Genomic DNA, 27981 nt, shown 5'->3' with positions numbered 1-27981 from the left:
AACTCAGCCTGTCTTCAGTGAAGCATTAGCAGAGCATGAAGCAAAAGGCCATATGCTCCCAGTCCTGCAAGGAGGGTTAGCTGCTCTGGGGGCTTCCTGTGACCTATCACCAGCTGAACATCTGGAGCAGGTCTTTACTGCCTGACCCTTGTCAGGTGTACCCCATGACCACGTGCAGCATCTCTGGTGAGTGCTGATCTAACTTTGGTTTCCTGCTTTTGCAGCACAAGCCATTGCCTCTAACATGCTCTTCTCTTCCCGAGATCACTTGGAAACCCTGGATCCAAACCCAAACTAAACTAACTCCCTTTAGGACATACCAACAAGGAGAACTTCTGCTGTAGCCTCTTCAAAAAACTAAAAAACCAAACAAAACAAACCCTGCTCCCTACTCCAGATGTTAGGGCAGCATCACCACCAGCCTTCCCTCACCACTTGAGTTTAGCAACCAGTTGCACACAACATGCAACTCGCTCTTTACCAGCTTCTCCAGCTAATACCCAACCTTCTCTGTTCAACTCCATCAACAGTTTCAGGGCAGACTCCTGCTTTCACAAGGAAATGTGCAACCAGCGTGGTGCTATGGCAAAGGACACATGGGTTAACAGCTTTTATCTCTGCTTTTCAGTCTGTAGGGCTTGTTTACAACACATTCCATTTTCTGTGAAGTAATACTTAACATTTACCAAGCATGCTTGAGCCCATGGATGAAATGTACTGACTGAGTCATCTGCTGCCTGGTGCCACATCTGCCAGAGACCAACCAGTCCTTTGGCTGCTGGTTGCCACCTGCTTCCCAGTGCAGTCATTCACCCTTCTACACCATCTTTGACTGCTGACACAGGGCCGAGTCCCTGTGATGGAGAAGGTCATTGCAACCTTTAAAACCAGTGGGCTATGGTGGTGGGTGAGAAAAGTCAACCTAAACAAGGAAAGGAAAACAAATCAAATGCCATGGTAATGGTATGAGGTGACAAACACCTATTTGTTCCTGGGCTATATACCATTAAGTGTGACTGCAGTCACCCAGGTCACTTTCCTGCCCTCATTACAGTTGGTGTTAATCCAGGGATTATTTTCTTAGGCTTTTAAGTGGTGTTTGTCATCCAGCATCTCCCAGCAGTACTAGAGACAGCTGATGTCTTGCCAAGCTCAGGAGGACCAGAAAGCATTGATACTTGAGATGCATTGGTATGCCTCACAAGCAATCAAAAGCTGTGACCAGGCACCGAGGCATGACCATAGCTCAGTCACTTTGTGTCCAACTTCTGCAGAGGTGCTGTGACTTTTAAAAGGCCGCCTTCACAGGCAAAACACCCTTCAAAATTTGGTGCCTGAGAATGTCAAGCCCTTAAAATACCTCCTGCTTTGTGCTCTCTGTGCTGGTGCTGAGAAGAAGGGCAAAAGAAAGAGTGGGCTGTAGGTATTGATTTTAAAAACACTGCCAGCTCAAAACACCCCACTGACCTTCAACAGGGACTGGAAAATATCTCCTCCAGGGTAAACTGCAAATTGGTACCTGAAACAAAAGGCAGTGGGAAATTGGTACCAGAAACTAAAAACTGTACTTGCCTACACTCTTCACACGAGGTGTCTGAAGTGCACAAGGCCAGTGCGGCACCACGACTGGAAAGGAGATCTTCTTTTAAGCTGCTTTCAGCTGTAGCCCCTCTCGATGTACACACCACGACAAGCAGCTCCAGCTCCAACACGTGGCTCTCCTGACAGCTCCCCATACAACCACCTCAGCACAGTGACTCGTGCCAGGCAGTAAATGCAGCTGCCTGTGATTCACTGTAGGCACCTCTATACACACACACAGATACAGACAGTAATGCCGAGTGCCGGTATTTTTACATTCCACCAGAGAGAAAAATAATTCTTCAGGGTCAAGCAGAGGAAACGAGCTGCCAGTTGTGGTCTCTGCTGAAACGGGATCCTTGGGTGAGCACTGAAGCACACTGCACTCAGCGCTGCGTGCTCACAAATATTTGATGCTAGGAAATAAGTCATTCCCTGAGTGACTTCTGTCAGTTTAAGTGGATGGCAGCACAGTACATCATGGTAATCAGCATTAAGCCAACCCTGATAAGCCACAGCAAGGCATGAGCTAGACCTGCACTTGAATCTGAGCGTTTTCATCATACTCAAGAATATTTGCCCGCTCTTCTCTGCTGAAAATCCCAGAACAAAGCATCTTTTGAGGGCAATGTTTTAAACCTAAATGTGATGTATATGAAAATTCCCTTGTATAAAAGCTGAAGGAAGGAGGATATAAAACGCTCAGAGAGATAGACTGGTGCTGCCACTCTTGTTAGTTCTAGGATATACTGTTTCTTTCTCAGTCATGAATAATTTTCTGTGAAACGTGTGTCTGAATAAATCCTCTTGTGTATTGAATTTCAGCAGCCCTGGAGCCAACACCCTCCCCAAATTGTACCAGCTTGAAACAGTTCAGTGCTTGGTACCCTGTGCCTACAGAGATGTTTGAAATGCACAGTGATGTGGATTGGCTTTTTTTTAAGGCCAGGGCTATTCTTCCAGGAGCAGCAGCCTGGGCCACCTGCCCCAGAGATGGATCTCACTACCCACTGGGGTCTTCTGCTCCAGGACTATGTTTGTCAACTCACGCAAACACCCTGATCCTGAGGGCTGTCTTGCCTGTGTAGGGTTGACTGGAGTTGAGGTCTCTGGCTGAGAACTGCACTTCCCAGCAGCCTTACTCAAGCTTGGTCCTTGAAGAAGACACTGTGACCACGCAGAGGAAAGGCTGTTTGAAAGTTGGCCTGTATTAAACAAGTCTGTACACTCCCAGCCTACCAGCAAAGCTGCGTTCAACTGGGTGAAACCAGGGCAAACCACCCATGTTTGCATTGATGCTCACTTCTGCAAACACTGCACGAGAACCAAGGCGGGTGGTGCAGATGAGCAGGGTCTGGAAGCATAAGAAGTTCACTTGGTACAGCATAAACCAGGAAACCTGAGCCTTGTCCAACCACTCCCACCTGCACATGGTCTCCCGGCAGAGCAGCAGTTGTACTGATGCATGGAGAGAGGTCCTCAAAGATCCCTCATGTTTGGCTGCTGAGCGAGCCAAGAGCAGCTGGTAATCAGCAACACCACTGAGCTGGGGTAGCAGACAGAAACCCAGACTGAGGAAAGCCCATTGCTCATAGCAATTCACAAATGAAAACCAAGCTGTTTGGTGGGGTTTTTTGTTTGGTTTTTTTATAATTTATTTATTCCTCAAAGTGTACAACTAGAATATAAAAATATTCCTTGTTGAAAGCAAAACAGAAAGGGTAGGAGATTAATGCCAAGTGAAAAACATTTGCATGTTCCAGGAGAAGAGGCCTCCAGAGATAGAGCTTGGAGACTCCTCAAGCTTGGAAGTTAAGGTCATATTTCTATTTTACAGAAATTTCCTATAGCAGATCCATAAGTTACCTCGTTGTGACTCATAACTCGGTGGAATGGGTTTCGAGTTTGTTCTCTTTGAGAACCCAATTACTTCAAGTGCATCACACCAGCAAATGAAATCAGTGTGTTGCTTTATTTATTATTAGGCATTTGTTTTTCCCTACGGTGACTGTATTATAGCTGCCACAAATATGCAAACCAGCTGAATTAAAGCAGCACACTTTCTTGAACATTTCCAATCTCTCTAAGCCTTGGTACTTTGCATGTTCTCCAATACCTGGATTTTTCTGACTAATGAACTTCCATTTGCTGGAAAACGTTGAATGCAATTAGTACTTCAATGTGCAGTCTCAAAGTATGCCATGCCTAGCAGCTCAGCACTGAAAAAGAGCCCAGTGCTTGGCAGAAGAAATAGCAAACAGAAAGATAAAAGGGAGATTTATGCACACTCCCACCAAGGCCTGCTGCAGAATTTAATTGGCAAGGTTAGCAATAAAGGGGCTGCAGAGAGAACCACCAAGGTTATGGCCCCAGTGCAAGTCACAAAGCAGTAACGAGTTATGAATCCTAGGCTTAAAAATCAGAAATTACATTGGTTCCTCACCTCGCACTCCCCCATGCCAAGCTGCACAATGTGTTCTGATCAAGTCAGTCTATTCCTTTGCTTTTCTCAGTCCAGTTTTATCTTTCAAGGGGAGACACAAATCACTCCGTCCAATCCTTCTGCAATTTCACCCAGCCTCTGCCTGCACTCTTCCTGCAGCTGCTTCAGCTCTCTCTCCAGGCTGGCCGCTCTCATCTGCAGTTCTCTGATCACCTCTGTAGCACTGACAGCTGAAACAGGATCCTTGGATACAGACCTACCAAAGCCTGTTTTGCTGGCAGGATGTTTGCTTCTGAACACCAGTCTGCACGAACCGTGCATTTTATTCTTCTTTGGAGCACAAAGGTTTGTAAGATCTAGCAGTTTTAGTTCAACACTTTCCTGTATCTTTCTAGCAGCGGCACAGAACCTCTCCTTCTGTAGTTCTTCCTCTCTTGTTTTCACCTGTAGAGAGACAAAACAAAAAAAAGGAGAAAAAAAAAAGAGTATGGTATATTTCTGTGAAAAAATCCTCTTGCCAGGAAACAACACAAAATGTGATGTTTGGACTAGGACATACCAATGAGAAGAGAGACAGCTGTCAGTGTAAACCTAAGTTCATGGCAGTGAAAACTGAATTAAGCTAACATGTGCAGGTAGCAGCCTCGGTGACCAAAAAGCAGCCTGTAGTCCTTTGTTTGAAGATTCATGGTCTACCAGCCCTTCCCTTCCACTGATGACTAATACACAAGGGTTCTGCACGCTTCCCTCTTACCCAGGAGTGGGTGGTTCGACTTCAGAGCAAAACACACGGAACAAGTGGGGAGACTCAGCAGAGTGACCTTCATCACCATTGTGCTTTAAGCCACCGTGTTGTCATAACAGATTAATTGCCTCGTGACTAACAGTATTATTTCAGTTTGTAAATGCTTTCTGTACTTGGCAGTGCTAAAAAGTAGGGATGACAACTGTAAGCTAGAAATTACTTAATTCTCAATTCTCATTACGGGGTAACAAATAGGAAAAGGAAAATAAGGGAGCAGAGACAAAGAAGTAGAGGCTAAGACCAAGATGAGTACCAGGCAGCACACTTTCACTGAAGGTAGGCCCAATAAAACAAAGCTTTTCTTGTGACAGAATCACAGACAGGATGATAAAAGCAATTGTATACACTGGGATTTCTCCAAAGCATTTGATTTGACGTTCTCTAACAATCTGATTTGAAGAACTTGCAAGATGGTAATTGCCTTGCCAGTTTTACTGGTGGATTAAACATGACTTCAGTGACTCATCTCAAAATGTAGCTGCCAGCGGGGAAGCATCCATAAGAAGAGGTATCCTGCTAAAGCCTTCAGGGAAACGGTTCTTGGGCCAATGGTATTTTCTGTTTCTGCTACGGCAACAAGCTGCCAAATTAGCTCTGCCAAAAAGCAGCAAAGTTTCAGAAAAGCAATGCTCCCTCTGCAACCTGCACAAATCCCAGAGCTCTCCTGGAACTTGTGCGAAGTTCTTGCTTCAAAAAAACACAGGGAAACAGAGAGTAGGATTCAAAGGCAGGTCACCCAATGACTCACAGCCCAGCAAACAAGCCTTATAGTGTGAAACTTCAAAGGCTCAAACTATTCCATTCATGGAGACAGATACACAATCTGTTTTAGATCCTAAAAGAAAGTGGAAAAGAAAGTGGTGAGAGACCAGACATTGCTGACAAAGCCATAAGAAGATCAAATGGATGAAAATTCGAGTTAGATGTTCAGCTTCAGAATAAGACATTGTTTCCTACTGTGAGGATAATGAACCATGAAATGCTTCATTGCAGCTCCAGGGATGAATCCTTTGGCCAAAGCTCAGCTCAGGTCAAGCTCAGTACTAATGATACCTCCTTCCAACCTTGAAACTGCTCTGCAACCCCTCCCTTTCCTCGCCACGGGTGAAGCTGAACAACTCCTTCGGGTTTTAAATCTGCAGATCTGCATTTAGATATTTATATCTCACATATTAGGGCTTTGACAAGTTCCCTGTAAAGTCAGGGATATTTTTGCACCTCTCTGAAGCACCAGAGATTGGCCAGAGCTCAAAGCAGCACCAGCTGCAAGGACAAGAGTCCTGAGGTAGCAAAGCCCCCCTGCCACTGTCAAGCTACAGCTGCTCAGGGTCAAACCAGCTGTCATATCTGGAGAAAAAAAGGATTTGTTCCATAGATCAGTAGGGAAGGTTTCGCTACTGAAAGGAATTCAGAAGCTTATGTCATACAGGGGATCGGACTACGTTCTCTAACAGTGCAAAACACTGCAGGCACAAGGGCTGCAATCCCTGTTAAATTCCTCCACTGACACCAACTTCAGTAGAGCTTCACTCACTTATCCCACGTCTCTCATCAGAATATCTTCATGAGTTTTGCAGCCAAGTAATTAATCCTCTCCATAGTCTTCTGATGTGTTATTCTGCCCCCCACACACTCAAAAAAGATTAAGAAAATCCATCAAATCAGAAAAGGAGTGAATTTCTCTGAATTTTTCCTAACACGTTAAAGGTTTTATCGGTGCAGAACCATCTGTTAAAGGAGACCTCTGTTGATTAAGGTATTTGAATAGAGAGTTGAAGCCAAGAGAAGTCTATCTTTGTCCTTGTCCAAGAACCAAGGGTGTCTCTATCAGAATCCCCAAGGAATCCCCGGACATCTCTTGCTGTTGGCTAAAAGAATATCTGAGGTCCAATTCTCTAACACTGCTTTAGAAGAAACAAAACTGAAAAAATAAATTCAATGTTATCTGGTCTCTCCACTGCCAATGAATAAATGGAAAATGATGTTTGCACAAAGTGGATTTAACACTGGAATCCAGGATGGGAAAAATTTCTCGTTACTTACAAAGAACAAAATCGCTCAAACAGAGCCTACAAAATGTTATTTATTTTTTGCATTGAACTCAGCAAGAATACTAGCAGGGCTGTATAAAAGTATTCCTAATGAAACATAGGTTTTCATACTCTCCACCAGTCAAAACTGGAGAATTTTATTATCCATTAGGCAAGGCACATGATGGAAGAGCATGCTCCTTTCAGCACTAAGTGCATTGAGTTCTAACTCATAGCAATAGCAGGAATAGGAATTACTCTACTGAAGCTGGAGCAGCTGTAAGGACAAAGACAACAGCCTTACAGTTGGGCAGTCAGGGAAGCAGAAATAAAACAAATTCTGACATCCCAGCATCAGAGAGGCACCGCACTTGTTATCTTCTGTAAAGACGACCAATATTTCCTGGGATAACATTAGATAACTTTAACGGGAAAATTTCAAAATCATGAGTATGAAATAAGAGAGTAAGTGTAGCAAAGCACTGTTTATCTAGTATCAGTACAATCTAGAGTTGGAAAGCCAGCTCAAGTTCTTTTTTTGTACAGTTCTTCCTGGTAAGCTCTACAACCATATGCATGTCCTCAGATACTCTTGTCGCGGTTTGTAGATTTCAATAGCTAAAAATCTCTGAGGGTTACCTTCAAGTAATATTCTTTACTTTCCACATCCTGAAGGCTTGTGAAAATACTCAGTAACCTCCTCCTGTATGGTTAATTGATGCTCTTTAACAGCTTGCTGTCTCCCATTAGTCAGCAAACAATGATTATTCCATACTGCAAAACAATCTCAGCAGACCACTTTGTATTAAACAAACATATTGTAGAAGATTAGGAGCCTCAGCATTTTGTACCCGCTCGTCTCTATCCCACAGCTCTGCCTTTCAGTCTCAATCTACCAGCTGGAAGTTGAATTCCCAATTAGGTACGTAGTGCTGTCTGACAACTGCTGCACGTCCTCTCAGAATAAATACAACATGATAATCATCGCTTCCACTTCTACAGAATCAACCTCGTCCCAGAGGGACCCGGTGAATTTGGAGAAAAGCCACACCTAATGTAGAGGGAATCAGCTGATGAGGAATCAGCATGTTCAGACTGGCACACATCCCGCTCTGCAGCGAGGACTGATCCGGTTAGCTGTTCACAACAGCACAACAGAGCAGTCACTCACAGACACCGTACCCAAGCCCATGGACGTCTGCTGTCCCTCTGCATGCTCCAGGGTCAACATACCCTACCAAGTTACATACTCCCAAGACCAAGATAAGCTAGCACGAACATCCCATGGCACACAAATGTCCTCAGCAGCCCTACGAGGGCTGCAGATGGACAGATGCCACGAGTGTACACCTAGGCAAGTACTCCTTCAGGGTTCTTTCTCTTCTAGCTCTTCATCTCACCATGTCACTGACTGCTGATTGGGACAGAATAGTGGCCAAACTGCCTCGAGTGCTACTAGATGGTTTCCTTTAAAATACCTTAAGTCTTGCAAAAGATCACCATAGGTTTTCAAAAGGTATTAAAAACAAAAAGCAGGTAGGAGTATTGCACCTTAGGTCACAGACTGACAAGAGGCTGAGGTGAAGGACACAGCCTGTGCTGCCCTTCCCAAAACTGGCATAGTGCAAAGGGCTGCGGTGTGCACAGACACTGCTGCCAGATTCACACGCAGGAATATGCAAAGGAATAAGCACTGGAATCAAGCAGATCTCTTCAACATCGGCTGGAGGGTGGGCAGAGCCAAGTGGTCTCCAGTTCCTGACGTGGTGGGATGAAGGCAGGCAGGACATCCATCAAGGGTGGAAAGGATTTCCCTAGGGACAGCACCATGACTTATGCTGCATTTCCAAAAATGTTCAGGCTGAGGTCTGATTGAGGAAAATGGCCAAGTCAAAACAAAAAAAGGTGGGCCCAGTCCAGAGCTGGAAAGAGGCAGTGAGGTGAGGCACATCCAAACAACAGGCTGAGCGGGCAGCTTGGCCCAGTCCCCACCACGGTGGATTAATTTAGGCACCGATGCACAGGAGAGACTTCAAGCCCGCAAACACCTACACACATTATTAACTTCCCCAGCACTTCCTCATCCCTACACCTTCTCTGAAATGTCTTCTAACCGAAGATACTACTGGCTGTCCTTTTCGTCCAGACAGCTACCTCAGCTCTTTTCAGTTCTGGGAATCTTCTGACTTTGAATAAATTTTATAGCGATGAGTTCAGCGAGCAAATCAGGGAAAAGGTAACGTGTTGCACATTTTAAATAAGCTGCCTTCCAGTTTCTTTGCATATTCCACTGCTTTGAGGCCAAAAGAGTAATACTCAGATTCACCTCCTCTGGATGTGGGCTAATTTGTCATGTGGACAGCCCCAGTCTTTCAGCTGCCCATCTTGTGGAGGTCTGCTTCTATCAACTGCTTAGATGACCTACACACATAGCTCATTTGATCTCTCCTCAAAGAGGAGACCTTCCAGCCCTTCACAATTACTGCTGTGGTTTTCTCAGCTCCCTGGGTAATTAGCTTTCCAGAGTTTTGTGTCTCATTCTGCGTGGCTCAGAAACATCCCCAAAAGGCTGATCCGTCTCAGAGTTTTAACAGGTCACTAACGAAAGGGGCAGCAAAAGTTATGCACAAAATGGTTCTCTTTCTGCTAAGGAGTAAGCTGGATGTGAACTTATTTGGAGAGAATTTTACCAACATGCAAGACATCCCAAAGAGATGCTAGGAGATCTAGATAACCACATCACATTATTTAAATCTTTTCCAGTAATGACCTAAGAGTGACAATTTTCCAAATGCTGCAAGTCAACATTTCAGCTTGTTCAAACTTCTTATGGCAACCTGAAAGCCTCAGAAAGCAAATGAGTGCTCTGCCTCTCGGTTACGTATTTGAAGGAAGCCACTAGCTAGAGGTGAAGTTTAAAATGCAGCAGCAACGAAAGGTCCAAACACCTATTTTGAGGAAGAGAGTGGGGGAAGCATAGGAGCATTTCCATTTTATGATTGCATTGCCAGCTTTGAGGAGGGAGCAGCAAACCAAATTGTTGGAGCTCCTTTTGAAGTGGATGATAAGTACCAGAATCATGTTATTATTTTTAAATCACTATCTCTTCAAATTATTCTAGGAGTTTTGCAGAAATGGCTATAACAATGGTATTGTTCAGAAAAACAAACTGCACGAGCCTAGAAATGGCACGTTTTCTGCCTCCAGTCCTATCTGTCCACTTATTCTCTCTCATATTTCTCTTATGAATAGGGAGAAGACCCCATATGCATAGAGCATGAAACACAAATTATTCTTGCCATTCTGTACAGATACTACAAACCATGATGCATGCTCTTGCTAGAGAACAGTGCAGCCTGCTTCTTTGTGCTCTGAGTCACAAGGAACAAACAGAAAAATCTCAGATCTTGTCTCTTTGGGTTGGAGAGTGAAAGGAAATTAGGAAATATGAACGGATACAATATCCAAGTCACCAAGTCATACTGCCTTTGCTATCAGGGCAGGATCACCCAGCACCTTTCATAAACTCTGAAAACTAGTTCCTCTGAAAACACCAACAGCATTTGCCTTGCAGAGTATTTTATTCCAAAAAGAAGCTAATTTCTGAGCTTCATTTTAAAGCTATCATGTCTAAGATGGTCCTCTGTACCTGGGGAGTTGAAAAGGGTAACGTGAAATATTACACACCTAGAAATATATGATTAATGAGGTGCCAGATTGCAGAAATGGAAAAGACCTGCCAGGTCAGCTCCCATGCCTGGCTCCAAATGGCTGTCCAGCACATCATGGTATCCCAAGCACAGACACTGAGAGGAATTCCCCAGGCTAGCGGAGCTGCCCAGAGCTCTCACTCTCCATGTATACTGAGCAAACTCTCATTCAACAGACAAGCATCAATTATAGATAAAGATTTATAAGTAAAAAATGAAAGTGGGATAAGCACAGAGATACTGGCATCGCTTAGAGACTGCCGGCATGGATGCCACGCAGAAATCCTGACAGCTGAGTGCTGGAAATCAGGCAGTGCAAATCAAGGCTAAAAATCAAGGCTAGTTCTGGAGTTTTCAGTTTCCAGACCAGAATCCCAACCAGTCTAGGGGCTGAATCTTGCAAACACTTCTCTTTAATCAGTACAAGCCTGAATAACACTTTATGAATTATCATTATTTATACTCTTTGCTGTCTTACAGTTTATATGTAGTGTTTATTCCATCACAACCCACCCGCCAAGAAAAACCTTGCAGAAAACCCTACAATCCCATCTAATTGTCTTGGATACAGAAAATAGGATAGAGAAGGATTTGCAGACTACTTTTAAGAAAGCCCTCCTTGTCAGCACTGAAAAAACAGCACCAAGTACAAAAGGAAAGTGAGCAAAAGGTAATAATAAGCAAAAATATCAATAACATAGAAGGGGGAAGAGCAGAGTCCACTATAAGCATGGCAGAAAGGTCTGTAAGTATTAAATACAAGTGGAATACAATAAAAATAGTCACAAGGATCTCACAATTTCCACCCACAACCTCTTTCTGCTCCTATACAATATGCATTCTACACCTTATCACACACACAGCGGCACTGAAAACCATGCACCATGGTCTGTGAAAGAAGATGCCCAAGCAGAGCTCATCTCAAACACCATTAGAGATTAGCAAGAACTGAACAAGTCAACACCATTGCTCTCCATGCTTGCCACTGTTTTCTGTACAGAACAGTACAGTTATGAATAACCCGTGTGTTTTGTGTGCTTGTGTGTCCCCAAAGGCATAAAAAGAAACCTTTTTTCACACATAAGCAGTGTGAGGGCTTTACACTTCTTTAACAATAAACAAATAATAATTTGGCTAGGGGGTTGGTTTCTTTTAACAAAAATGTTTGTGTTTTGGTGGGCTTTTTGAGGGGGAGGGGTTTGAACAATCATGGTTAAGTGTATGACAAATGCTTTCCTTCCTTAGCTATAGACAGTGACCCATTCAGCCTGAGACAAGCAGAGAAAGGCACCGTTTCAAGGGATGCTGTGAATGCTTAAGTGACAGAAAATCAAACCCTGCAGCTCCTACTTCTGGGAACAATTACAGAGCAGGCAAGGACAGGACCCTGGCAGAGCCTATGAAGTTCAAACATTTGCTGAACAGTGGCTTCCAAGAAAATCAGACTCTCAACCCTCAGAAAAAACATCTAAAGGCATGTGCTGCTTATTAAAAAAAAACCAAAAAACCCCATAGAACCACAAATTAAAGCAAAAGCAATATCTGCAATCAGCTGTTCTGGAAACACTACAACACTGAGTAGGCAGATGTTTTCCTATTTAAAAAAAACAACCTTACTCTAATTTCAAATTCATGTCTTATAGTAACTTGCCTAAATGTAATTTCAAAACTCTAAAAGTTACAGAGTTACTACTAGAGCTCTATAAAACTTGTCTCATTGAATCAAGCTGCTTTGCTTTAAGCTTTCAAGGTTTTTAATTTTCTGCAGCGATTTCTACACACAGAAGAGTAACCAGTTAAAATGTTGGAAACCATAATTTTCTATTTTAATAGCTGAACACTTCCCACACTGTCCTGCTTAAATGAGGTTTCTTTCTTCTTGTGACATCCTTGATTGTACACAGAGACTTGATGTTCTTCTGAAATAGCCCATTTAATACCAATGCTAATGCATTTATAGATTTAAAGTCATAGTAAACTGTTTGATTAGTCTAACCTACCACAAAGCACAGACTACAGTATCTCACCTAGTAATTCCTGCAATGTTCTACATTTTGGTAAGCTACAGTGTCTCTTCTAGAAACATACACTTTTGGGTTTTTAAACACAGGCTCCAGTGGATCAAGAAATGTCCCTATCCCTGCGTTAACTCAGCAGTGAAATACAGTTATGGTTAAAAATATGCCCCTTTTCAGTGAGTTCTGCCTCAGCCACTGAGTCTTCTTAAACCATCTTTCATCTAAAGTCTTATACCCTCAAAACTCCACTTCTGTAAGAACTTGCAGAACATAATCCAGCTATAACTTTGCCTCAGTTAAATTACACTTTTCTCACCTCTCAAAAAGACAGACGAAATAATTCCTTTATTACCTTCCATTAATCCCTTCCAACCTTTCAACTATTTTCCAATTGTGATGGTGCTATAAGTGGGGCCAACACATCTCATTAAGCTCTGAATTGTGATCTATATCTTATCCATCATTTAATGACCAGTAGCAGATAGCAACACTTAGTTACCAATAACCTAACAACTTTTCCATGACCTGTTACCTTCTATTTCATAAAGCCATGAAATGGAAAGGTTTGCACATATCCAAAACCTGATGCTGTTGGCAGACCAAAATGGTTCGAGGTACATGCATGGGTATCTCTTACTAAACCAAAACCCTAGCAATAGTAAGAAACTCAATTTATTTTGGCTTAACAATAATTCTAACAGCTAAAGCAAAATTTTACCTTAATATAACTACTAATTTTTAATGCTCGTTATTAGTTCAGCAAGAGGAAAAATCTGGTGGCAAATAAATGAAAGGGATGATCCCAAAGTAATATTAATGGGGGCATTATTTGTACCATAAACTATGAAGACATTTTAGAAGGATTGGAAATCTGAGCTATAGCAACTGACTGAAGATGTAATTATACAAGCAGCTGCATTCCAAATTTTGCCCGAATTTGCAATTTCCTGCAATTAGAGACGCAATATATGCGTCTCCATCTTATGCATTTTAAGCAAGACATTCACTATTCAAATGCTGGCTCCCAGGCGCACCTATTGTCATTCCAAAACAAATTGACAGGGAAGCCTCAGAGAGGAAGCTGTACCTATTTTAGCTAGGAATAGAAGGCCATCTTCATAATCGGGGGAGGAGTCCTCTGGGGAGGAACTAAAAATATAGTTTTAATACCAAGAACACACATAGCTGCATCCAACGAGAACAGCTACCACGGTCTGGCAGGGCACTGCTGCTCTGTGCTTCCTTTCATTATACGCTGAATACTGCAAAGCACTTCGCAAGCCTTCAAAACAACATCCACCCTGTTCTCCAACGGAAAGCTTTTAGATGGTGAGGAACTACAGTAATGGACAGTTAGAAGTTAATTAAAGCATGAATGAGAGGTAATTTCATAAAGAGGAGTGACCTGATCTTGTCTGAAACGATAACTTTTTTTTGTTGGGTTTGTTTGGCTTGAGGGTTTTTTGCTTTGCTTTTTTTTATTTTTTAATTTTTTTAAGATAATCAAGTAGGTCTGTATTTCAACTCTATCTGAATACCACGGTGATAGGAGCCAGAAAAGTCAGTTTAGCTTAAGATAAAGGAAAAGGATATAGGATTAAGAAAACAGGAAAAGAACAGCATTAAGATTTTTCAGGGTCTTTACCAGAAAAATGTAAAGTATACCTCCAAATATCAAAACAAAACACAAAAGCACACAACTGATACAAACATTGTCTGCCTGCAAATACAAATATTTATACAAATATCTATCACACAGGCAAAGCAAAAGGGAAATTAATCCTCTTATGCCTAAAAGCAGCTGAAGGCTGTGACTGCTGTGCAGCGAGCAGACTTGCTTACAGCAAGGGCTGCACTCAGCTCTTCTCCTGTGATGGAGCTGCACTGGATCCCACCAGGTCCCACCCTTGAAGAGATGCACAAAGAGGCAGTTGCTTCAAGGACAGCCTGTGGGTTGCATTGCTAAAAGACACACCTGAGGCAAACAGCCCAGAAGGAAGCCAGCTCTGCTGAAAGCCTCGTGAGATACATCCCTCTTCCACAAAGCTACAGAGAAGTTTCCTGTTGTATGGGCATTTTCTGAACTCTCTGTTCTTGAGGTTTTAACATGAGTAATTTGCTTTTTCAGTGGTTAACTTTTGAGGAGAACAACTGAACTCGAAGAAAAAAAAAAAATAGATGGGAGTCAAAAGTGTAATGTGATTTTCTATTGCTGCAACTCTGTGGGAAGAACCAGACAGGGGCAAATCTTAGAAAAATAAAGGGTCTTCAAAGAAATCGGCAATTTCTGTATCACCTCTGGTCAGCTAAAGAGGATGCCAGCACAAAAAGAGCAGACATGAAGTATCAGCAAGAGCATACAACACGATGGCCAGAAGCACTGTGCTCTGGAGCCAGGAGCTCATCTAAACCTCTTCAGCTAATTCCCAAGAAGATATGCAAGCCCGGCAGCTGGTAAGGCCCCGCTGCTCGCAGGAAAGTGGGACAACTCCAGGCGGCAGCATCCAGCTTGCTGATTCTTTACCATCAACAAGAAGGCAACACAGTTCAGACTTGTGAAAGTCTCATATGCCACACAATTCTGAATGCACACCACAGGGAATATGAGATAAACACCTTGATTTCCTTGTCCAAATTATAAATCTTCAGCATTTTACAGTAATAAAAAAAATTCCATTCTAACATCCCAGCCTTTTATAATGTGTTTTTTAACTACAGTTTTATCTCTAGACTCCAAAATCCTTGAATTCAATGAGAAGATCACACAAATTAAATGTAGTAATAGGCACATACTGAAAATATATTATATAAAATCCAGAGTATGTCAGTGTAAGTTATTTAGACACCTGCAAAAAGGCTGCAGCGCTACTTCGAAAAAGACCCCGACAACTACAAATTACAAAGGAAGGCAACAGACAAGTATTGCTTCGTATAATAAATTGCTCACTTATTTTTCAATTTGTTCTCCCAAACTTTTATCTTGGGCAGTAGAGACAAACACTGATGATACGAGATATCATCTCGGATCTAAGTGACTTGCAGAGGCTTGGAGGGCCTCTCTTTGTTTTAAGCAGAGCTTTATCACAGTGCAACATGAAAGTGTGCCACTTTAGAAACAGAGTGCTGCTTGTGACTTGCACTTCTCTATATTACCCTGCTTTGTGAGAACAGGATGTGAACTGAATTCAAGCAATGTACTCCCTGTAAATACAGCCAAAAAAATGGGAATGTTTCTATAAACCAGTCCTAAAATACACAGATGAGAGGAAGGTATTACCATCTAGTTGTACAAATTTTCAGAAAAGGGTCTTTCTTAAGCAAAAGTTACAAGGAAAATGAAGAGAACACAACAAAACAAAACACTATGACTTTTAGGGAGTTTCTTCACCTCTAAACTGGTTTAGTTTTCAGTTAGAAAATACTCCCTTGTCCCCTCCAGGAGCTTTGCAGGACCACTGCAGAACCTCCACCAGCACCCAGCCCTTCTCTCTGCTTCGGGGGCATCCAAAGCAGCAAAGGTCACTCCAGCAACCCAGTTTATCCACAACTATGGCATGAGGCAAATGAACTTTCAACTCCCAGGTGGAGATCTGTCTACACAAAACATTTCCAGAGTTTTGGTGAAAATGCTGAAATTTTCTAAAGCCACTACTCCTAAAATGCATTCATCAGTTTCTCTTATTAGCTCACAGTTCTGATGAAGCTGCTTGAATGGCCATCGTGACACTTGCAGCAGTCAAAGGCCGCCCTACAGTTAGCCTGCAAAGGGAAAAATCAAACAGCTCTCACGGTTTTTGAGACAGCCCATAAGAGGAAGAGTTAAAAGTAGCGAGTTCTGAGCTCAGAAGTGTACGAAAGCTTTATTTAGATGCATTTCTGGCTGGGAAGAAGAGATGTGACAATATTAAATTACAGATTTACTTTTATGTCAGCTCTTCTACAAGCACAAGGGACAAAGACACAGAAATGAGTTGAGTGCTTTCTTCTCTTATGATCAAGCACCCTCGATTTCAGGGCAGACAAATGAGGGAACAAGGCCAAAGTTTTAAGAAAAAAAGGAAACTTAAAGTGAAGCTTTGAATGCATAAATGCAAACAGTCCTTCTAAAAGCACCTCTATTAACTCACGTAAAAACCAATCAGTACTGCAAAGTACGCAGTGCTTGTAACGGCCGCTGATGAAGGAGGAATCCATCCCAACAGTCTGCCTGGAGCTGTAAAGCAAGTCAAATACCTCCTGCAAGTTACTGTCCCCAAAACCCACTCTGAAATGTTCAGTAAAACACAGTAATAGTGTTTCAGGTACAGCTGCTCTAAAATACAGCCACTGACTATGGTGTTTAATAAGGCCTCTATCAGCCAGAATTAGCTATGTCCCCAAGATACTGCCCTTGCAGAGGACAACATTTATTGCAACAGCTCACCCCTTGCAAGAGAGTCTCGAAATCCAGCAATCTTGTGGTCTCAGGTACCTCAAACCTGAACCTATCAGCCTCCAGGCTCTTCACATTCAAAAGGTAAAGGTGGTGCTGGGACCTGCGATCTTATACACCTTGGGCATCTGAGCCCTACAGGCATTCCTAGGCTTTGTGCATGGTTTATTGTGTGTTTTAACTGTGAGAACATAAGTACCACACTTACTGCTTTAAAATGCACTAAAACATTTACAGTGGCTACAAAACACATTCTCTCATTGGAATGGGTTGGGGTTTTTTTTACAGTTTATTGTTAAATAAAACTCATCTAAAATTTATTGGAATATAATTCTTCAGCTGCATTTATTACATGTTTCATTGCCTTGGTCTGTATCCAAAGTCTTGGCAAATAATGAGAGTAAAATATTAACACTGGTTATTGATTATACTTTAACTGATCCTGTCGCCTGAGCAAACATTCTGCATTTCGGCAAAGGAACGGAAAACAGCATCTTTTGGGAAGCAAGAAAAACTTTCACCCACACTTACTTCAACCCCCAGAGCTGTGCACACAAAACAGGAGACAGCACTCCAGTTTTTGATGTTTCTCTCTTCCCTAAGGAGCTGCAGTCTTTTAGAATATATAAGCCCCATGAAAAATGTCAGGCTGGGTAATTTATTTTCAGTTACAGTTTTTGTGTGTGTTTGAAATCAGTTTGCTGATTTAGCAACTGGTACTGAGAGTCTCTCTGTCTCTCTCACAGTTCAGTACTCATTCAGCAATCTGCACAGCAAGTTCCATCTGCAAATGAAGAATAAATACTTATCTTTTTCATCTCTTTGTATGCTGCAAGCTTAACATTGACTATTCAAGTCTGACCAACCTGCACAGAGTTCTCAGAACCAAGCAAGATTCTTTGAAAAATCTCCCAGCTCTGCTTATCTGCAGTAACTTTCCACATGCACACCAGCCTTAAACCAGGATAACTAAGGGCTTCAGGTCTAACACAAATGTTAGATCCTTCTATTAAGAGGAGAACCCGTGCACGGAGATGGCTTCGTTCCTCCGTCCAACAGAAAAGAGAGAGCACACTGCCCTCCATGAACAATCACTTGGATCTCCACTGCAGTCTCCACTGGCATTTATGAGAAGTAAGCAGCCTGAGATCTCCTGCTAGGAATATTGATGAGTGACAAATAAACCAATGCAAGAAAAGACATGAGCAAAAAGAGAATACAAACATTAGGATCTTACTTCCTACTGTTTACAGCAGATCCACGCTTTCTAGTAACCTAAATCTGATAATACCATGGCGTTTCCATCAGCAGCAAATTTAATCCTACTTTTTACTAAAGAAGAACTACACATAAAAGCCATTTGCATTGTCTCTCCTTGCCATCCTCCTGTCCATGTCCTCCATTGCTCCCTTTGATGGATATTTCTGTTCATCTCTCTGGGTTTCCTCCTCCAACCCAGGCATCTGGGCCCAGCCAACCATGCGTTTCCAAAAGCTGCTCTTGTGGCCTTGTGAGTTCTTCAATTTCTTTTTGCATGAAAAGCTCCACTGACAGCTGCTTGGTGCTCCAGATGGAGGTTTGCAAACACAAAGTGGAAGACAGAAATGCTCTGGGACTGGGGAAGGGAATGTGCTGACTGAGGAAATACACCGGCACTGAACCATTCCCTACCACTCCTCCACTTCCTGCACCCCAGACAGCCTGGATAATTAACTACTTGCTACACCAACATCTTTATATTAGCAGAAAGCCCAGAGAACTTGAATAAACACCAGAAATAGCAAAGATTAAATGTGAATAGTTTGCTTTAAAAATGAAGCACTTTTGACAAGCCTTCAGAGGGTTCTCCAGCAAGAGTTCAGCTGCCCCTTTGCCACAAGCCCTGGTTTTAAGGCAGCAGAAACATAACCTGGCCCTGCACCAGCAGAGAAGGGCACACCAGGAGTCAGTCCAGCCCCCACCATTGCACCTCACCATTCACATAGCGGGGAAAATAATCAAACTTTTTCTTTCCCTCATCCACATACATACAATGCACATACCTTTATTTTCATGCAGGTTAGCTGCACACACAGCACAGCCACCAAGCACTGGCAGTCGCTACTAGGGTACCCACAGCTCCTCTTCTTCCCTCTCCAATTCATTACAAGGCTTACAGAAAAACTTGGGAAATGCAAAAACTTGTTTGAATAGATAAAATTCAACTCAGTCTCGGTAAGAAAAACAAACAAACCCCAACCAAAACCAGAAGGATGTAGGATTGTGTTTCAGCATCAACCTCTGGAGCTGCTTCCCTACTTCAAATAGTGAAGTCTTAAATCAAAGTGCATCAAAAACCATTCAGTATTTTACAAATATAAGATCCTTGGAAAAAAAAAAAATCTGATTTTATTAGACTCTATAAGGTCTCCAGCAATGTGCTCTGATAAGCTGGCAATGGCAAAAAGTTTGAGTGAATCACAGGACTCTTGGGATGGAGTGAAAGCCTCTCTGCATTTCAGCCCCGCCATCCCCACTTGATGGAGTGTCCCAGGTCATTCCTGCCACCACCACTGACCACCCCTGCATCTACCCTCTACCCATCGAGAGAAAACAAAACATCCCTCTCGCATACAGCCACCCTCCCCAACACACTATGAATGCAAGAGGCACCTCTTGTGGAATGGGCAGTGCTGCATTCTTACTGAATGGAAAAGGAGGTGACTGATCAGGAGAAAAATATGGAAACAAAGACAAAAGGTAGGTTTTGGTGTGCTCTTCCACTGTCATCAAGGAAGTCTGATATAGGCCAGGGATTAGAACCTCTAAGTCTCAACTCTTGGTATTTAGGTACAATATAAGCCAAGCACACAAGTATTTCTGGAGAGGACTCTACTGTGGAGGGAGCATGTTCAAGCTCAGATTAATGGCTCTAAGTCTTTCCAGGCAGGTCATGCTTCACAGGCCTATGCATGAGCAAGCTCCATCCCATCATACAGCCATCTCAAAAGAGTCTGTCTTGCTTTTAAAAGCTAGTGAACACAGAGGATCCCAAGATATAATATCCCAAGTTTCAACAAAAGCTCAGTATGGTGTGAGCATTTATGTGACTAAAACTGAAACGATCATCATTTGGAGGCAAAACACTCTGCATTCCAGCTTGTGGATGCCAAATGTTTAAGAGAGCCTGAAATCAAATCCCCCCTCACATAGAGTAGATAATATGAAATATTCAGAAATGAAAAAGCAAACAAACAACCAAATTCTCTTCTGGAATTAGCAGTTTTCATCTTTTACAGTTAAGTTTGTTTTCAAGAGGATAAACTTTTTTAAAGCTTAATCATTTCACTCAACTTTTTTATCACTTACAAATCCCCAAAATGTCACCAGAGTAACAATTACTTGCCCAATACTGCATGGAAAAGAACAAAGCTAACAGTAAGAAAGCCCCATATTCAGATCACACCTCTGTCATTTGCCTCTTCTCCTCCAAGATACTGAACACACTGCTGGTTAGAGATGGGTATCAGTTAAAATGTCATATTAATCAAGGTTCCACAAATCACCCAAATCCCATGGCAACATTCAGACGTCTTCTAGCGAACATCCCCAAAAGGGGAAATGGTTTCAGGGTCATTCCAAGCACACAACTAAAGAAAGAGCTGGGGGTAAGCAGAAACAAACAAAAGAAAATAAGGAAACAAACAAAGAGACAAAAGAAAATAAGGAAAATAAGTTCTTCAATTTTGAAAGATTTAAGATCAATGTTTTAACTACCAGAATCACAGTGCACAAGATCAAACTTGCAACAAATACATACTGCCCCTGAAATCACATCCTGAATAAGCAGTTGTGTTTATTGGCACAAACCAGACATAGTGGCACAGCAATTACTTTAGCACACCTGAAATACCTCTACATAGTTTTAAATAAATAAGTAAATCACAGATTTTCATCAGTGAAACAGACTTCAAGTATTCAAGCCAAATCCACAGTCTTAGAGCAGGTCCAACTCTTCAGCCATCTCCGATATTTGCATAACCTGGTTTGTGCAGGGCCCAAGGATGGAGACTTCATAGCTTACCAGGCAACCTACTCCAATGTTTCTCTGCCTTGGGCATTAGGAATGTTTTTCCTTAGTATCCAATTAGAACTCTGTGTTACAATTTACACAGGTTCTTGTCCCATTCACTGAGGACATGGGGAAAAAAAAATAAAAATAAAAATCTTTCCTCCACAGAAAACTTCTTCCTATTCGAAGACTCATATACCTCACCTTAGTCTTTCAATTTTTAACATAAAGACCTTATATTCCAGACTTATGATTTAATTTTTCTCTCCTGGCTTTCCTCAATTTCTCTCCTGAAATGTGATGCTCAAAACTGGATGTAAATAAAGAGCAACTGTACCTTGTTATATCAAATTTCTATCTAACCCAGCACTATCTCCAATAGTCATTAATAGCAAATAACAAGGGAATAAGTTTAGGAATAGACATTATATATATACACACACATATATATAAAAATATATTTATACACACACACACACACATATATATATATAAAACAGTATATCATTGGAAGATACAACTTTCTAAACTCCAGTAGTTTGCAGCTGAAGGACTTCCCTGACCAGAGAATATTTTTCACGTATATTGCTTAACAATTATTTTTTTCTTCATTAATTTGTCCAGTAATTCCCTTTAGGTTCACCCATCATGAGAACCCCCTCTTCATTCTCTCCTCTTCTAGTGCAAGGAGCTCTAACCTAAGTAAATTTCCTTTGCAGAAAAACACTTTCACAGCTTGGGTCATCATTACTTCCCTCCCTGTGCTTTTCAGCCCAACCACATCTTTTTTAAAATTTTGCTTTCTTCTGCTTTCCTAACAATTCTTAGGATTCAGTTTGCTATTTTTGACCACTGACATTACCACAGGACTATCATTATAACCCTAAGAGCTCATTCAAGCGACAGAAAAAAACACATGTAAAGTTATGATTCTCCCTTCAGATGCATTTTATTAGATTTATCTCCATCCAATTACCTGACATTTTACTGCTTCACTACTCAGTACAAGGGCCCTCAACAATCCCTTGCTGTTGTCCTTCACATGTACTCTCAGGGATTCAGTCTCATCTCAACCTGGGCACCTCACTATCGACCTCCTTTCCTGGAGCAGTGATACACATGCCGAGTGGCACGTGCAGCTCCACTGGTGACCACCTCCACAAACCCCTCACAGCTGCCTCCTCTCTGCTTCCTGCTCTGCTGTTTGCTTGAGGGTAAAAGGAAAGACAGCCTCGTGGGCAGTTTATTTTTGTTGAGAATCTTTTCAGAGACTTTATCAAATGTCATTTGTAAATACAATTAAACATCAAACCAACCTCCCTTGCCCACATACTCCCTGGTCCCTTCAAAGAGCTCCAACAGATTTTAGATTTCATGATTCCTCTCTGCAAAAACTGTGCTCTCTCTTTGCCAGTATATCACGTGCCCTCAGTTTTTCTCTTCAGAACAGTTTCTACTCATTGGGTCTACTGGTAACAACAGACATAATTACTCTGTGGATTATCACGTCTTTTCATGAAGTACAAGGTAGTGTGCACAAGAGCTATAATAAACTGTACTGTCCCTCAGCCAGGCACACTTGTGAGAGCCAAGATAATTTCCAGATGTCTCAGTATTGCAAGATACAAAGTTAGAGATAATGAGCACTTTAGCTACCACTATATTTTCTCTTTTGTTTGACTAAAAAAATAATATAGAAGGAAAGATTTGATAAGCTTATTTCTCCAGGGAAAAGGCTGAAGGGGGCAGAAACACACAATAGATAGAGGAGTCTGCATCCAGCAAGCATCCTGACTGTGGGGAGAAAAGACAGACTACAAGCAGAAAGCATCACATAAGCAGCAACGCTATTCAAAGGAAGGGCTGATATAAAGAGGACTGATGGAGAGTCATCTGACCCCCAGCATTCCAGAAAATGCTGTCATGTAGCATTACAAAATAATTCTGTTCCAGGGCATGTAGAAGAGGAGGGACTTCTGATAAACCACCCTTTTAACAACACACTAAGATGCACTCCGTTTGTTTCCCACAGTCATAAACTCATATGACATCCACTGAATCTCGGAAACACCTGGAACCTGACCAACCATCACTCAAATCCAATTTGAGTATTTCAAAGTACAATAAAGAACTGATCATTTATTCTTTTTAGCATATTTAAGCATTAAAAAAAAGTTATTATTATATAATATTTAAAGTAGAAAAATGGGAAAAAAGGAGATTCTGTTCTATGACCTTTGGAAGAAGGGGCAGGCAACTCCCTTATGCAGGGAGAAAATTAGAAGGAAGAAAGCCCAACTAGAAGTTAAGCTGGCTACTGCTGTAAAAGGCAATAAAAATGTTTCTATAATTACATTAACAACAAAAGGAGGGCTAAGGAAATCTCCATCCTTCACTGGATACAGGCAGACATACAGTGACAGAGAATGAGAAAAAGGCTGAGGCACTTAATGCCACCTTTGCCTCAGTCTTTAATAGTAAGACCAGTTGTTCTCCAGGTACTCAGTCCCCTGAGCTGGAAGATGGGTACGGGAAGCAGAATGAAGCCCCCGTAATCCAAGGGGAAATGGTTAGTGACCTGCTACACCACTTAGACACACACAAGTCTATGAGGCTGGAGGAGATTCACCCAAGGGTACTGAGGGCACTGGCAGATGTGCTCACCAAGCCACTTTCCATCATTTATCAGCAGACCTGGCTAACTGGGGAGGTCCCAGTTGACTGGAAGGTTAGTAGATGTGATCCTCATCTACAAGAACTGCCAGAAGGAGGATCTAGGGAACTACAGGCCTGTCAGTCTGACCTCGCTTCCAGGGAAGGTTATGGAACAGATAATCTTGAGTGCCATCACACAGCACGTACAGGACCACCAGGCAATCAGGCTTAGTCAGCATGGGTTTATGAAAGGTAGGGCCTCCTTCACTAACCTGATCTTCTTCTATGACAAGGTGACCTGCCTCGTGGATGAGGGGAAAGGCTGTGGATGCTGTCTACCTAGACTTTAGTAAAGCCTTTGACATTGTTTCCCACAGTATTCTCCTGCAGATACTGGATGGGAGTATCTGGGCTAAAAAAAAAACCCAAAAACTGGCTGGATGGCTGGGCCCAAAGAGTGGTGGTGAATGGAGTTAAATCCAGGTGCCAGCCAGTCACAAGTGGTGTTTCTCCAGGGCTCAGTACTGGGACCAGCTCTGTTTAATATCTTTATCAATGATCTGGACAAGAGGGTCGAGTGCACCCTCAGTAAGTTTACAGATGACACCAAGCTGGGCAGGAGTGCTGATCTGCTCAAGGGTAGGAAGGCTCTGCAGAGGGATCTGGACAGGCTGGATCAGTGGGCTGAGGCCAATTGTACAAGGTTCAACAAGACCAAGTGCCAGGTCCTGCACTTGGGTCACAACCCAAATTCTATAATATTTAACACCATATATATTGCTATATATAAAAGGAGCCAGAGCATATCTTGCTTTGGAAATCACGTACTGGAAATGTTATTTTTAGAATTCAAGGTCTGAGTTGTCCTGCAGTCATGTCTGTTTTGCCATAAAATCAACCAAATCCAATGACACTAGAGACCTGCCTAGTCCAGTACCCCACCACTGACAGGGATCAACAGCAAGTGCCTAGAGAAGACTGTAAAACAAAGGTAAATATATGGAGATACTTCCTCAGAATACTCCCCTATCCTGAAACAATTTGTACTTCTGCAAATTCCTAAGCTTGTAATTAATATCGGTATATTCAATAGCCTTTTATGGATTTCTTCTTCCAAGAATGTGTCCAATAGATTGTGAATCGCTGTACCTGCTTATATCCACAGTACCCTGTGGGAGTAAGTTCTATACTCTGGGTGAAGCAGCAGTTCCTCGTGCCTGTCTCTATCCAACTGATTCTAACTAATTCCTTATCCTTACAGTGGAAGAGAGAGGGATCAGCTCTCCACACACTTTTTCCACGCCAGACTCTTTTGAACTCTTGGGCAAATACCTCTTGATCTGACAACCTGACACTTTTCATTTTGTCAGTGGATCTATAATCCTGTCTACCAACACTTCAATCTAAAAAAACCCAAAAACCAAAACAAGCAAAAACTGAGCAAACACATCCCCTCTCCTGGGTGAACACAGACACAGAATAGTGATAGCAGCATTTTTGTTACTGCTCTATCTGCCCCAACTGTTTCTTTCACTTTTTCTTTACCCCCAGGTTTCACAGATTCACTGGTATCCTACTTTCTTCTTGATGCCTGAAAAAAAATTACTAGTTTTTATACCTGCATCTTCATCTTCTCCTTGTGCCAAAATGTTAATATTCAGATTCACCTTCTACATTTACATTAACAGCTCCTTTATTTATGCCCTGCCACCCGCTTCGGGTGCTTCCCAGTGTCTCCCCATCCCTGTGTCGGCGAATACCGTGCACACTTCCTTTGTATCACCTGCCTTCCTCCACAGCCAGCCTCCCACAGCCAGTCTGTTCTTCCACCAAATCTTATGCTTAGTCCCTTCTTTCACTTCACAGGTTTCAAATCCTTCTTATTCCTTCTCCTGTCAGACATTTCAAAGACTACTAACTCACTGAAAGATGACAAGCTCTGGCCTCTCCCATCCTCCTTTCCTTGTGAACACCTATCTTTATTTTTCTCACTATAACCATTACCGATGCTTTCAACCTGCTGCCTCGATCCCCTCCAGGGGCTGCTGCGATTTCTTCCCCTTCTCTTCTCTCCTCTGCAACCCCTATCCTTTGATGCCTTCCCTTCCAAAAGAACACTTATTTTGTTTCAGCATGCTGCCTCTCTGGGACAGATGCCTACTTTGTGTTTGAAGGAGCACCTGGCATGCTGTGGGCATAAACAGACAAGTAACTGTAGATCTGACAGCAAGATTGCAGCAAGTTTGACACAGAGAAGCAACAGGGAGGCTGCCCTAGAATGGGCTGTAGCAAGACAGCTGAAAAATATAGGATCTTAAAGTCGCTAATGGTTGAGAATGTCACCCAAAGCCTTACCTTCTCACACCAGGCCGCCTTTCGGCGAGTTACAAGCTCGTGCAGTTGGTCATGGAGAGTCATTAGTTCTCTGGATAACCTGTCAATTTGCCCAGTCAGACTGTCAGCCCAGGGACAGCACGAGGTCACCTTTGGCAGCTCGCTTTTCTCCACATGGGTGTCCTGGGACTTGGACATATTTCCCTCTCCAGCCATATCATCTAACACAGTTTCCTAAAGGAAAACCAATAAAAGTCACTTTTTAGCAGGAGCTAAAATAGTTCCCCCCCAACATCTTCCTGGTAACTCATAACTAGGAATTCACTGTTGCCATCTCAGCATACAGTTGCTCTACAATTTCAGAGTTATTTTAGGAGGTAACCTCCTCAGTTCCCTATAGCATATTTCTGAGTTAACAGAAAACTTACATTGCTAACCTAGCTTATTTTAGAAAGCACTGCATACTGTGAGCTACTCTCCACTGCACTAAAGCATAAAGTAACACTAATGGGAAAGAGATCATTAGTACTGCAGAAGCTCTAGATACACCCGTTCCCCTCAAACTCTGAGGCTGGATGCACTTCTATGGCTTTTTGTAACAAACTGATGACCAGGATGGAGACATGTGCTTACACTGTTCAGGAGAGACTATTTGCTATGTGGCACAGTAAATTGTAACACCCACAGGACCACTTGTGCCCATGTAAAACTCTACAAGTTGAGGAACCTCAAGAGATCCCTGCTCCAGGCTGGTCAGGAGCTCTTGTCAGCTCTGCTTGACCGTGACCACCTAGGTGGTTCTATAATTAATTCTGCAACTGCCTTTGGAGATAGCAACCATTACTTGAAATACTCAAAAAAATGCCAAATAACTTCAGAGTCCTGGAAATGCATGTACCTATACACCATGGTGCACAGATTATGTAGAAACACGCAGTTTTCAAGCCAGGGTAGCAGAGCATAACTAAAGGACCCAGGCCTCCTCACTCAAAGAGTATTCAATATTTATTTCCATATTTTTATCAAGAAGACATTACATAGAAGAACTCAATCTCTTTTAAGGACATAATTTGCATTCGAAATTATCTTTAGAAATTGGAGAAGTAATTTGAAGACAGTGAGAGGAAATTCAGCAGTTGAACAGCATGGTCTACACACAGGCAAGGAAAAACCAAATGCATAATTACTGGCTCAGCAGCAATACTGCTGAAAGAAATGTCAGAAAACCAGAAGTCACTAATGTTATACTGTTAAAGTCAAGTACCATTTTAGAAAGTATAAACACAAGCCTCCGCAATACAAGAGTGCTGACTGTAACACTGAGCTATGGGTTAAACACTGACAAATGGGAAGGAAAGTCCCACACGAGAGCAGCAACAACCATCAGAAGTTTGAGGGAATGGCCTATAAGGAGACATTAAGAGAACCAGTTTTGTTTAGCCTAGAAACAGGGACTGGAAAAGCAGTGACATGTTAACGGCCTTCGCTTATATAAAAGATTGCTATAAAGAAGAAGGGATTTTTTTTTCCCCCTCTTCCTCTCTCTTCTCTGTAGGTAGATTAAAAACTCTGGCTTAATTCACAGCAAGAGATTTTTAGGCTTATACAAGAAAAAACACTAAGACAGCCAAGAATGGCAAAAGACATCCTACAAAACCTCCTTTCTCAGCAAGCATCAGCATTGCAAATGGGCACAAAGCAGCGCTGAGGCCAGCAGCTCATGCTGACCAACAGCCCAGATCATGACAACACAGACATGTTCTGGGCACCGACCGGCTAACAACTGCATGGAAATAAAACAAAGCTTTTCAGGTTGTGTTGGGTTTTGGTTTTTGTTTTTTTTTTAATTGGCAATTCATTACATGACAGAATGTTAAAGTAACATTACTGCAGTCAGGAAGACCTGGAAGTAGCTATGCAAG

General features: G+C 42.3%; 1 protein-coding gene across 1 annotated transcript in view; it reads right to left on the bottom strand.

The window, feature by feature from the left end:
* Positions 1 to 4108: 4108 nt before the first annotated feature.
* Positions 4109 to 27981, bottom strand: part of TEDC1 (tubulin epsilon and delta complex 1) — a gene marked incomplete at its 5' end in the record, with an annotated part of 71973 nt that continues 48100 nt past the window's right edge. Inside the window, 2 exons of the mRNA XM_010168795.1 lie at positions 4109 to 4468; positions 26081 to 26293. Coding sequence (XP_010167097.1) covers positions 4109 to 4468; positions 26081 to 26293 — 573 coding nt within the window. The remainder of the gene's footprint in view (positions 4469 to 26080; positions 26294 to 27981) is intronic.

Source organism: Antrostomus carolinensis, unplaced genomic scaffold, assembly GCF_000700745.2.
Source record: "Antrostomus carolinensis isolate BGI_N321 unplaced genomic scaffold, ASM70074v2 scaffold1935, whole genome shotgun sequence".
NCBI classification, from domain to species: Eukaryota; Metazoa; Chordata; class Aves; order Caprimulgiformes; family Caprimulgidae; genus Antrostomus; species Antrostomus carolinensis.
This window is presented reverse-complemented; position numbering and strand designations above follow the sequence as displayed.